Source organism: Fukomys damarensis, unplaced genomic scaffold (genome assembly GCF_012274545.1).
Source record: "Fukomys damarensis isolate Sample0158 unplaced genomic scaffold, DMR_v1.0_HiC HiC_scaffold_16, whole genome shotgun sequence".
Taxonomy (NCBI): domain Eukaryota; kingdom Metazoa; phylum Chordata; class Mammalia; order Rodentia; family Bathyergidae; genus Fukomys; species Fukomys damarensis.
Genome location: NW_022900928.1, coordinates 43,895,963 through 43,909,105, shown reverse-complemented (window position 1 = coordinate 43,909,105; position 13,143 = coordinate 43,895,963). Strand labels below are relative to the sequence as shown.

Genomic DNA, 13,143 nt, shown 5'->3' with positions numbered 1-13,143 from the left:
TGCTCTACATAACACTCAGAGGCAAACACTACCATGATTTTGTTTTATGATGATTAAGCGGGGAAAAAAGAGAGGTTAGATGACTTGCCTCAAGTCATAGAACTTAAACATGATGGAAACAGGAAAGAGCCAGGCTGACTTTTTGCTGGTGATTCTGAGAGACAGAGGAAGGTGGGGGGCGGTCCTGTGGTGTGGTTCATGGGCTGCGGTGTCTGTGTGCAGTGTGTGTGTGTGAGAGAGAGAGAGGGCTCAGTGAAGAAAAGCGTGGAGTGCTTTTCTTGTACACCTCCTCTCCCAGCTCTGCAGACTTTGCTCCTTCCTCCTAGGTAATAGGAGGAGGTGTTCTTATTGTCCCTCAGGAGAAGGAGAGAAAGCAGGAAGGAGCTCATGGCAGGTGGATGAGTGTAGCCCCTAGGAAGGCATTGAGCAATTTGGCCCCAGGCCTTTTCTCATTCTTTTCTTTCCTTGGCCTCATATGTGCCAAGCCTCCAACACCTCACAGTTGCTGCTTCCCAGAGTGTCTGCCAGGTCTGGTGCCTGATGGGACCTGGCCCATAACACCAAGTTCTACCAGCCATGGGCTGAGGATGTGAATAGGATGCATGACACAGTAGGCTGCCTGATCTCACCCCCACAGCAGATTCATTCCCACCCACTCATAGGTTTGTTGGCCAGCTGTTGTGACTTGGAGCAGATTAGAGTCAGTCTGCCTGGACAGGGTGCAGGGCTATGATCACAGGTGGGGCTTGACTCTGCAGCTCCTCCTCAGGGCTGTCCTTGGAAGCCTCCTGAAATCATCTCTGTGGAGTCCAGAGGGAAGAGAGGATCTTCTTGTACTCCCTGCGGAAGTTCTGGTTCAGGAGCCCATAGACAATAGTATTAAGACAACTATTGAAATAAGCCAGGAAGTAGCTAGTGACAAAGAGCCCCTCTGGGATCCGGGGAGCTATTTGTTCTGGATTTATGGCCACAGCAAGGCCGATGCAGTTAAGGGGGGCCCAGCAGATGGCAAAGATCACGAATACCACAAACATGGTTAGAAAGCTCCGCATTTGTCTGGGTCGTGTGCACAGCTGGTTCTCCGACCTGGCTTTCCTGTGAGCCTGAAGCACCAGCACCCAGATTTGCAGGTAACAGAAGGTCACTACGGCAATGGGGAGGATGAAGTGGATGACTACCACTGCCGCTGTGTACTGTGCGCTGGCTGTCTGGATGAAGGTGCAGGAATAGATGCGTGGGTCATATTCCAGGGATCCCAAGAAGAAGTTGGGCACTAAGGCCACCAGGGTGAGGAGCCAGATGAGGCCGATGTAAACAGGGATGTGCCAGTGCCTACAGATCCGGTGATAGGTCACACTGTGGCAGATGTAGCAATAGCGGTTAATGGCAATAGCAGTGATGCTGAAGACAGAGCCAATCACACTGAAGCCCATCACAAAGGCGCTGGCTTTGCAGTGTGCTTCCCCCAGCACCCATCCATCATAGAAGATTGCCAGGAGGGTCAGTGGGTAAGGGTACAAGGCTACCACCAGATCAGCCAATGCCAGACTCACCAAGAATAAGTTACCTGAAGCAAGAAACAGAGCAAGAGTCAGCAGTGACCCTGCAATTCCATTTTTGTAGAACATCCAGTCCTTCAGTTACTTTCAAAACTAGAAGTGGAAACCAAGTAGCATTTAGAGACAGAGTTGAGGACCCAGACTGCATCTCTGCTACTCACTAACGGCGTGATGGAAGCAAGTGACTTAGGCTGTCAAAGCTCACCTTTGTCGTTTGCAAGATGGGAATAATGATACCTACCTGGTCGTAGAACTGTGAGAATTAAATGATGCACAGTGCTCCTCAGGGACACAGTGGGTGGTTACAAATGAAAAACATTCCATGATAGGCACAGATGCATGGGGATTTTGCATTGTTTAAGCTCCAGCAAGGATATTGGAGGAAAAGAACCTGAAAGTCAGTAATGTGGATTCACCACTACTCCCCTCCTTAAACCCATGACCCCCAAGACATGTCTCTTATATTCTCTTTTCACATCTTCTTCTCACTGATTAACCTGCTACTTTCTAAGTGTCTGTAAGTCATTTTTCTATATGTAAATTTGCATCTGGAATAGAAGAAATGTCTTGAAAGTGTGAACCACATGTTTGCAGCATTCCCTGTGTAGCCTGCTCAGAGCCCACACCCCCAGCCATATGGCCACGTTGACAGACATTTGGAATGGCGCAGAGTCTCCATCCTCCTGTGAGGGTGGGGGAGCACTGTCAGAGCTCCTTGTCTCAGCTTGGCTTTCAGGCTCCTTGTCTCATGCTCCTCCTGCATTGCCTGAAAATTCATAAGCTTCTACCTCTGAGTAGAGATTTCTTCAGTATTATCAAGTTTAACTAGTCAGAGCCTCAGGAAACTACACACAGCCATCAATCAGTAAGCTTTAGACATGTCCTAGGCCACATTCCTAGGGAAGAGACAAAGCCCCCTCCAAAAGAGTTGGCTCTGTTCCTTAAATTTTGATTTCTAAAACCAATACTTGCTCATGGATAAAGTAGCTGAAATCTGGAAGTTTTTAAGCATGGAGCTTGGAACATGAACAGCTCTACCCTTAGTGACATTTGTTTCATTCACCATGCTTTGTATTTTTTGAGCACCTCTGCTCACAAGATAATAGATTCCCTCTATCAGGGCTCTCTCATCCACACAGTTTGCACTGGACATGATTCATCACATCTTCTGGTATCTTGCCACATGGTGACATGCAAACTGCCAGCCTTGAATACAGATGGCAGGTGGAGTGATTTCACAGGAAGAACTTCCAAGTTGCCACAGACGGGGATGCTCCACTGCTATGTGTCCTCAGTCTTCAGAGGCTGATGGGGCTACCTCAGGGATCCAGAACATCAGGCAAATGGAACGGTCCAAAGTTGGATGGCAGTTCCAAAGGTCCAATCATCAGATAATCCAGGGTATGGTTTATATTCCTCGTGTTATGGAAAAAAGAAGCTCAGAGCCATCATCTGGGAGTTCATCCATGTCAGAACTTCAAGTGAAGCAGGTTCCATGCTTATAGTTATTCCCCCACAAAAGTAGGGAAAGGGCTGCCCCCAGTCTTTCCTTGTCCTGAGGTACATTCTCACCTGACCACAAGAAGAAGTCAATGTACTAAGCTACCTATGGGGCTGGGAGCCTGGAAGCCCCACAGGCAGCCTTCTTGAAGTGCCTACCACGGTCTCTGGGTCTGTGCTACCCAGGAACAATGGAAAAGAGGTCTGCTTGTGTCTCGTAAGTTTTTAGGACAAAATTACTCTTGCATCCAAAGTTAGAATACTGTCCAAGGAAGGATGTAACTGAATGGAAAGGAGGTCATAAGGACAGGTGGAGGGCTTTTGGGAGAATAAGCTTCTCTGTCTCTGAAGAAACTTGGTTTCTGGTGAAGGAGAATCATCCCATGAGGCTAAACTGCTGGATTCCTTTCTACTCTGCATTTCGAGGGATGTATTTACTTCACAGTTGCCCCCCAATCCTTGTTTTCCTTCTTGTTGTAACTCCAAGATAATAAATGAGCATCTGAGGGTCTGGTTGGGATGTGGAGGAGTCTGTTGCCTTTCCATCTAACTCTGCCTTGCTGGCTGCTTCCACCGCCAACAGTCTTGAATTCAGAACCTGATCTGACTGCACTTGGCTCCCAGGGAGTAAAGAATTTCTTCTCTAATTTCCCAGCTTCAGCTGAACCAGCAGACTAACTATGTCTTATCTCAGAATTTACAGCAAACTGCCATGATCTCAGTTGGGCTACTCTGGCTGCAGGAATTTGGCTTGAGCTACTCTTCTTTCTCTGTGATTCCTTAATCTGTTCCAGTGTCCTCTTTTTCTTTTGGATCTCTTCCCTCCCCCGCACCCCCATACACACTCCAGCTATTGTTATTGTGAAGAAAATCTCTCCTTTAAGCAAGATTGGTCCTTGCTGGCCTGGCTGGCTGTAGGTTGATCCAGAAACTGGCACTTGGTGCTTGTAAGCACAAGCAAAGAAAGTCAAGAGAGGCTGGGAGCTGGTGCCAGGGCAGCCAGCTGTTTCCCTGGGAAAGCCGAGTCAAGCTCTGCAGTGTTAATGCAGTACAGCCCCTAATAATGCCCTTGAGGCTGGCAAACAGCTTGTAAATAGTGAGAAGAACACATTCAACTCCATGCGGAAAGTGATTCAATTACTCTCCCCATCACACCGGCTGTTCCTAAAAAGCTGAAACCAACCAGTTCCTGCTGTAAGCTCATCTGTGCAGTCATGCTACTATCTCCAGGCTGTCTTGGAACAATTCCAAATTCGGTGAATATGATTCTTGTTTTGTCTCCCATCTGTAAGAAGGAAGGTCCTATCTGGATGAGAATTAAGAGGCGATTCAGGTCTTTGTCTATTTCTCCCTGAGACAGGTAAGGAATCAATGTGCTTACAGCATTGTTCCTCATCCTATGCACAGGCTTCTAATGAATATTTATATCACAAATTGTGGCAGGACTCATTTCCATCTGCCCTCATCAGACAGGGTGTGTAGTGGAAAGAGGCCTCCACAAGGGATTTTGCTCATCAATATGGAATCCCTTCCAGTATTCATATGCAAAGCACATTCTTTCATGCACAGAACCATGACAGTCCCTTCCCTCTTCTCTCCCCTTTTTGGGAAATCTCTGTCTTAACAAGGACAAGTATGAGCTAGCCAGTGTCTATTCTTCATAAGACAGGAGAATTCTGAACGGCAAAGCTACATGTATCCTATGCTCCTTTTCTCTGTGTCCACCCTCTGTGCTCAGAAGAGTTTTGTTAGATTTAAATTTGCCCCTGGTCATTGAGCTAAAAGGCAATGCAGAAATAAATAGATATTGATTGAGTCATTTACTCAACAGATATTGCTGCATATCTACTAGGCAGTGACCCTGATTGTGGCAGGGGTTTAGGGAAGCATAGTGAACAAGGCAGACACACTCCCTCTCCTTACAAAGCTTCTGGTCTCATACAGGAGGCAAAAATAAAACAGAAATGCAATGAGGAGTACAATAAGTAAGCCAATAAATGATTTATCATCGCTAACAGGGTTAAACTTTTTTGGCTTAAGGTCTTCTTCCATTCTTCTATTGATTTACATGTATTAAGTGCTTACCACACTTGGGAGGGGCATAGTGATGGATGAAAGACATGGTCTCTACTGATGATAGAGAGACAGCTACCATTTAGTGCAGTGAAGCTGGAAGGAAAGACCAAGCAAGGTGGTGGAATAGTGGGGAATTCCTAAGTCAAACCAAGAGTGTGGACAGTAGATGAGATAGTAGAAGGAGATCTTCTGGAAGGACATTTCAGCAAGGGCCTGGACAAAATCACCAACAGGACTGCCTCTACCCAGAATGGCTGGCTGTTCACCTCAAACAGAATCTAGTATGATAAGGTCATAAGCAATAGTAATCTTTAAATGAATAATGTAAGATATTCTAAATACATCTTGGAACTAGGCAATTTTGTAAAGAATCAAACAGATAATATACTTGGTATTTTGCAGATGCTAAAATAATACATCTAAAGCAAGCTTCTGTTTAGATTTCCAAATTCCCACAGGGCAGGAATTCTTTTCTCCTAAGCTCATATTATTTTTAAAAAGCCCAAGGTGCTATAAATCATACAAATGCTGAGTTGAAGTCTTTGTTTTAATTTCAAAACAGAAATGTTAAGTAAATTAATTAACAGTATATACAAAAATATGACAGGAAAGATTTCAACCATTTAAAGGAAAGCAATATGTTTAGCACATAAGAAGCATCCACTAAAAAAAAACTGAGATGCAAAAATGCAAAACAGTTTTCCATGACCATAAAAATTAAATCGCTTGGAAACTCTCAGGGGTATGCATTTTATTGTGATAAGTAAATCTAATAGTAGCAATGTAACAGGTGGTATAGCAATTTGAGTTGAAGTTCAATTATATAAATTGATTCAGTTGTTTTTTCATAAAGTCTGTTAAGATTGATGACATGACTTCCATTTTACAGATAAAGAAGCAGACACTAAGATTTTTTGTGGGGGTGGTATCGGGGATCAAACACGGGCTCTTGTTCTTGCAAGGCAGGCAGCAGAACTACTGAGTTAAATCCCCAGCTGACACTCAGGTTATCTGAAGCGCTCATTCTTACAACAAAGAAGGTTCAAGAAAGAACAAGAAGAGAAGAATGAAACCAGGAAAAGAAATATCATGAGGGTGAAAAGCAAGGGGTAGAATTTATTAGTGAGAGAGAATAGAAAAGTATCCACTGAACTTGGCAATTAGGAAGTCAGCAGTGACATCAGAAAGTGCAAATTCTTCTGCATGTGGGAGGATGAAGTTTTGCCCTTGAGGTTACTCTGTAAATCAGCTTTACCTTCAAAGGAGAGAGATGGAGGCTAACTTGGAAAGGGCTATTCCCTTTGACAGGGGATTGTAGAGGTTTTCTTTTTCTCTTTTGCACTCTTATATGGGAGTGATTTATATCTAATATGTAATAGACACTTAATAATGTTTTTATATTATTATTAGTTACATCGAAAGAACAAGAAAGAAGCTCACGTGTTAGAATAGAATTTCTATGAGACAAGATGTGAGAAGTAGCATCATGTGCCACTTAATGAGGGGAATACATTCTGAAAGACATGCCCTTAGGGTTAGCCATCTTTGTGAGCATTACATTGTGTACTTACATAAACACAGATGGTGTACTCTGCTCCAATGGGAGTGAAGAAAAGGAAAAGAGAAAAAGAGACTTATGTGCTCCCAAGAATAGGATCCCTGTGAGAGAAGATGTGAGAAGTAGGCTCATGTTCTTAACTTTGGGTGTACATTTGTTCAGTTCCATTGTACTTATGTTTGTGTCTCTCATTTTGGCACTGGGAAGAGAAGACATATGGGAAAGGGAGCCACACTTTAGGCTTTGCGGTAATCTAACTGGAGATGCACAACATTGGTACAGGCAGGAATCCCACCAGGGAGCTCATAGGCAGGTATTGGTTCCTGATAAGAAACAGTGCAGACTCAGCCCTTCTGGGTGCCTAGCACAAGGGTGTCTTTTTAGGAGTGGGTAGAGCAGACCCTGCATGAGGTGTGTGTTCAGTGTGTTCAGTAAGCACATTCTCCACATTTTCTTGTGGAATTCCAATGTCAGCTGTTTTATGTCCCCAGTCTTATAAATGATTGAAACACATTCCAAAAATGCCAAATCCTCTCACTAATACCTGACAGCTTTTCCAAACCATATGAGCATAAGAATCCTCAATCAGAACACAGCTCCCATCGGGTACCTAGGAATTTGGGGTCAGTGTGCCTACAGAGCCAAAAGGAAGCAATGCTGTTGTGCTTTCCTCTCTGTCGGTGAAGAGAATCACCTGTTGGGCCAGTGAGGACAGGGTTCTCTCCACTCCCATGTTGGAGACTCTCTGGATAGTGTGGGTAGTGGCTGGAAGCCCATATTTTAAAGGCAGCTTAACGGGTTCAGTACAGACCAACAAGGAGAAAAATTCTTTGAGAGGAATCATTAGGGCTCAGTTTCAGATAACTATGGTCCAGCTGGAACTTGATGAAAACTCCAGCCATTCAGGAGCAGTCAGAGAGAGCAGGTACACCTTTGTGAAAAGGTGCCGAAGCTCAGCTCTTAGGGACAAAAGTGAGGTGTATTTTGGGCTTTTGTGCTGGGCACTATGACTGGGGTCTGCCCTAGCTCAGAAAGCTACATTAATCACTTCTGCCTTGCTGCTTTCCAGGTACCTTGTCCATCTATATTTCCTTTGCTTCTACAGAGGTGCTGTCAGTTCTTTCTCTGTTCCTCGCTCCGTGAGCAGCAGTGGGATAAACATCTCTTTCATTTAGTCCAGTGGGAAAAGAGACAAAGAGCAATAGTACAGTCAGGTGGGTGCAGTCTTAGAGAAGGCTCAAGGTGACATGGAAGCATGAGAGGGACAATCACTGTGTTGTGCATAGTATTCATAATAATCTTCTGGGGAGTCGCGGCGGGTGTTTGAAGAAGGAGAAGATAGAAATGAATTCAAAGAGTTTAGGGATCTTTTCAGTTTATCAAAGAGCACTGAGCATGTGGGCAGTGGCAGAAGCCCCCTTTGGGAAGAGTGATAGAAAGGAGATGAGTTCACAGGTAGGCAGGTACAGCTGGCCAAGAATGGTTACAGGAACTGCCCTTTGGAGGGGACACTGTTCTGAAAATGGAGGAGGCAGGGGAACTCTAGCAATGGTAACAGACACCAGAGGAAGGAGCAGGGAAAACTGTCCAGATAGTATAGACAGAGTGTGCTCCAGAGAGGACGAGGGTGGAAATCAGAGCCATGGGAGTAAGGAGGGCAGAAAAGAGGAAAAGTGAGAAATACCATAACTGAAAATGGTTCCCAGAGCACAAGTGTCTGGGAGATGAAAAAGCGATAGGAGATCCAGAAGCCAGCATTGGTTAGGTCAGGGGAGGAGAAAATCCCAAGGAGGGAGTGGTCCTCGGTATGGAAGAGGGAATGGAAGAAATGAGGTAGAGTTGAAATATAAAGGGCCACACTGAGAGACAACTTTCTGGGAAGGGAAGGAGAGAGGTAGCCATGGAATTATGGGTAGATGATAAAATCAAGAAAAGTGTTTTTTTAAAAGTCATACGTGCATGGGGGGAGCTAAAGAGAAATAGGCAGAGGTAGAAAATATGGGGGAAAGAGAAAGAACTTGATGGGGGAATTTTTATGTAAAAAGAAGACAGCAAAAGCATAAGGTGGAGACCCAGGGTTAGAGTGGCATTTGCAGGCACGAGAGAAGGTCGTTGTTATGGCTTACATCTAGATGTCACCCCAAAGCCTCATTTGGTCATAAGTAGGATTTTTCAGAGGTGGCTGGATGTAGGGTATGTGATGACGGGATTAAGTGCGGGATGCTGGGATCAAGAGTTGCTTTTCCCCTGCCCCCCAGTGCAGGAAATGAATGTGTATGGCTGCTGCAAAGTGATAAGATGATCAGAAATACCAAATACTGCTTTCTAGTCATAGCTTGCTTTTTCTTAATGTACATTTTTCTTCAGATGTCATAATAACATCTTTTAAAAGGTTTTCACATATTATTAGACACTGTGGCAGAGGTGCCCGAGTTAGAAAGCTTATATCTCTTTAATGATACTGTTTTCCACGTGATGGCTAAAAGCTCACATTTTTATTTTTGGCTTGTTTTTAGATTAAAATTCTCAAGTTGTAGTCTCCTTCCCCGATAAAAAGAACATCAGATAAATATAATCTATATACAGATATATATATAATTATATACAGATATATATAATTATATATAGATATATATATAATGATAATAGTGAATATAATTGTTTACTAAAAATGGCCCTTCTGAATGGTCTGGCACCTTAGAAGGGCATTTTCAAGCTTTAAATTGCTTTTCTGCTGCTGTCTTTGTATTTTAATTCACACTGATATTTAAATTGCCCCCTAAGGCCCAAGATGGGAAATTACAAAATTAACAAACAAGTCACTGAGCTCTTTCCCTAAACTGAAATTGTCAGCCCACTCTAGTGACCTATAAAGGCCATAGTCCAGATCCTCCCTCCCTCTGGTTTGTTCCCTCGTGCAGGGAAAATTGAAATGAGAATGGATTGAAAGGAGAAAGTATTTTCATGATTGCAATATGATTTAAGCAAATCATCGTCTCGATTTTCACAGCCAATCTCATGAGTTCCCTGTCTTCAGAACATACCATGTTATTTAAAAGCAGTTTAGTTCTAGCCCGGCAGAGTCAGCAACTCAGCTGGAATTGGGTCTGACTTGGAGATGAGTTTTTAACACAAAGCCCGCCGTAATATTTCCATTAATTCACTCATTCTTTCAGCAAGTCAATTCTAGGTACCTACTACGGGGAAGTCACAGTCCTTGGCAGGGGAAGAAGAGAAGAGTCAAAAATCATGAGACTCCTGTGGCCAAGTGGGGGCACCGCTGCGCAGGGCACAAACTGGAGCGCCAGGTAGCAAAATTGGTTCCCACAGAGACGGTGCCCTGCCAAAAAAAAAGAGAAGTGCATAACAAGGAAATCTTTGCCCAATTTACGCTGGCACTAGTGCCAAGTGAGTCCCGCAGCTGTTAGAGGCAGACGCCAGAACGGCCCTGCATCGGAGGAGTCCGAATTCACCGGAACTTCTGAGCTTAGAATCAAAGTTCGGGACTCGGTGAATGGAAAGGAACGCGCGCAGGTGGGGTGAGGAGAGAAGAGGCGGCGATCACCCGTCGGGGCCAAGACTTGACTGTAGGGAAAGGCAGGACCCCAGCAGCCAGAGCTGCGCTCACCTGCGTTCCGGAGCCTGCGGTTCGTGAGCACTGAGAGGATGACCAGGAGGTTGCCCACGACGTCCACGGCTGTGATGACAATGAGCACGGTAGCTAGCGAGGGGGTCACCCAGAGGGGTCGGGGGGTCCCGGAGGGCAGCGTGCTGCTCATCCCCGGGAGGCCTGGGCGCACTGCCAGCCCGCCGTCTTCGCAGCAGTTGGTAAAGGAGCTGTTCTCAGGCATCGCTGCTGGACGCGCAGTCCACGAGGAAGGAGGCCAGTGAGCTGGGAACTCCAGGAGATAATCCAGAGTGGGCAGAGGGTGGAGACAATATAGAAACAGGAGCAGGAATTGGGGTGCAGACGGTGCAGGAAGGAGTGCGTCCCTCAGCGGCGCTCTCAGAAACACGTGGACCACAGCCTAGCTCTGCTGCCCAGAACTCAGTAGGAATCTCACGCCTCAGGCCACCGGAGTGTCTGCCTTTTCTGTCCCTGAGTATAAGACCTTTTCTGAGACCCTCACATTTCCTCCTTAGCGTCAGGGAAGATATGACCAGGCCGGGGCTCCCGGGTTTTCCAACCTGAGAAGGCTCAGGTGGTGGAGACTACAGATCAACTGTTAGAAAGGCAAGGTCTGACGCCCACATCACAACTGACTCCTAAGGCCTGGGGAGACCGATCCCAAACTCTGGGTAGCTGCAGAAAAAAAGTGAATCAGCATGATGTATTGTGCACTTGTTATGAATTCGGGGAGCCAAAGATGCTGCAGAAAGCCAATAGATAAATTAATGATGTATTTAAACACCATGCTTATAATACTTAAATAGATGTATGGCTAATACCAAGGATTATTCCAATGTGGGGCTTTTGTAAAGAGGGCTTGGAGAACAAGAGTGAGACATGATTACAGGAAAGAAGGAATTCAGATGCCCTTCATGTAAAATGTTTGAGTGCTTACTCTGGTAGTAATAATAACTAGATTCTCTGGGGCAAATTTTTTGCCAAGCACTGTCCTAAGCACTTTATATACCCAGTAGAATTACTGAAATCAAAGTAATGGATAACCTTGAATTTGTCCAGGAAGTGAAGCAAATGAAACTCTTTCACTGTATTTATGAAAATGTGAAATGGTATATAGCTACTTAGAAGACCTAGGTATTCATTCCTCATAAAGTTAAAATACCTATGACAAGGACATAAAAAATGAAATAAAAATACATTTCCATGAAAATGCTTGTATAAGAATGTCCAGCGCAGCCTTATTTACATTAGCAGAAACCTAGAAACAAGTAAATTCTCCAATAACAGAAATATGAATAAATATGGTACATCAATGCAGGGGAGTAAACTCAGCAATAAAAACTAATATACACAATAGCATGTATTACTCCAAAAATACTCTGTTTATTAAAAGAAGCCAGATAGCAAAAGGTGCATACTATACAATTTTATTTAAAAGGAGCAGAAAATCATGAAAACTTAACTCCTGATAAGAGCATAAAGTTAATTCTGTCCTGTTGTTTTTATAAATGAAATTTTATGTAGTTTATATACACCCCCCAAACAACACAAAGGGGGATACAATGAAGGGATTGACAATCGGGTGCATAATGAAAGAGGTCAGTGCCTTGAGAGGTGAGCCACCCTCAGCCCAAGGGGGGATATTATCCTAAGGGCAGGGAGGAAGGAAGAGGAAATACTAAAGACTGGGGTGAGGAGATGAGGAGTTGCTTTTTTCCTTCTGTGTTCTCAAGGAGTGTGGAGATGCTCCTGTCAACGCCACCGGGAGAGAGTGTGGGAGGTTTGAAGACAGGAGAAGGCATGAAATGTCCTTTCAAAAAAATGATTCAGTTCACTAGGAAAGCATAGCCACTGTGTGGGAAGAGCAGTTGTCTTTGTCCAGGATTTTGAACAAACCCAGTTAGCCTGGTGGGTGGTTGTTAACCAGCAACTTGGAGCTGTGGAGGAAGAGCATGGAGAAGACAGCATGAATGTCAGTAAGAATTGGGCCTCGCAAGGGAGGAGAAAATAACAGAAAGTGCAGAGTCCATCAGAAAAATGAACTCTGTCACTGAAATCAAGAATATGGTGAGAAAACAGAGGGGCTGAAAGGACGTGAGAAAGAGGTGAAATTAAAGGACCGGAGGGCCTGAAAATTCTCAGAATTGAAGTGAATCAATTAAAAAAAATCATGATCTTGAAGGAGTGAGTTGTCTGAAACTGAGCGTGTCTGTCTATTTATTTGCTTGTGTTGCTGTGGGGATTGAACTCAGCACACACTGTCTTGCTGAGGTACAATCCAGAATGAAACCAAGATCTCTGAGGGGTGCAAAGTCTGTTGCTGTGAAGCCTCCAACAGTAGATACAGGAGTGGGTTGCCAAAAGAAGGTGGAGTAAAGGTTGTTAGAGATGAGTCAAGGGACTGAAAAGTCATGGGTGGGTATTATGGTGGGAGACAAGAAAAGCTAAGTTAGAGGCAAATCACCTAATGAGGAGGATTAACCAAGAATATCCATAGGAGAGCAACGGGGATGTGGTGACACAGACATGTGTGGTCAGCATGAGGGCCAACGGGCTTTCATAGGAAGAAAGAGCAAGCTCTCCCTGTCTTATATATGCAAACATATAGTGGGACTTCTCTGACTTTCAGCAGCCCTCATAGCATTAGTTAAGCTGAATATAGTCTAAGTTGCCTCATCCCTATCACACATTTGGTCAGTTGACCATGGAGCAGGGTTTTCCTGTGCTGCTCTGAAATATAACTGCCCGCATTCCCTGCATGCACCATGGTATATCTCAAGGCCCTTAAGAAGATACTCTTCTGCCTAAGAAGTCAATACTAG

At 44.5% G+C, this 13,143-nt stretch overlaps 1 protein-coding gene across 1 annotated transcript; it reads right to left on the bottom strand.

Annotated features, from left to right (window-relative positions):
• Positions 1-794: 794 nt before the first annotated feature.
• On the bottom strand, positions 795-10,544 carry Mtnr1b (melatonin receptor 1B). Its single transcript, XM_010633702.1, has 2 exons — positions 10,322-10,544; positions 795-1,567 (listed from the first exon to the last, which is right to left on the bottom strand). Exons 1-2 carry the CDS (start codon positions 10,542-10,544, stop codon positions 795-797), a joined length of 996 nt encoding a protein of 331 aa, XP_010632004.1.
• Between the last annotated feature and the right edge of the window lie 2,599 nt (positions 10,545-13,143).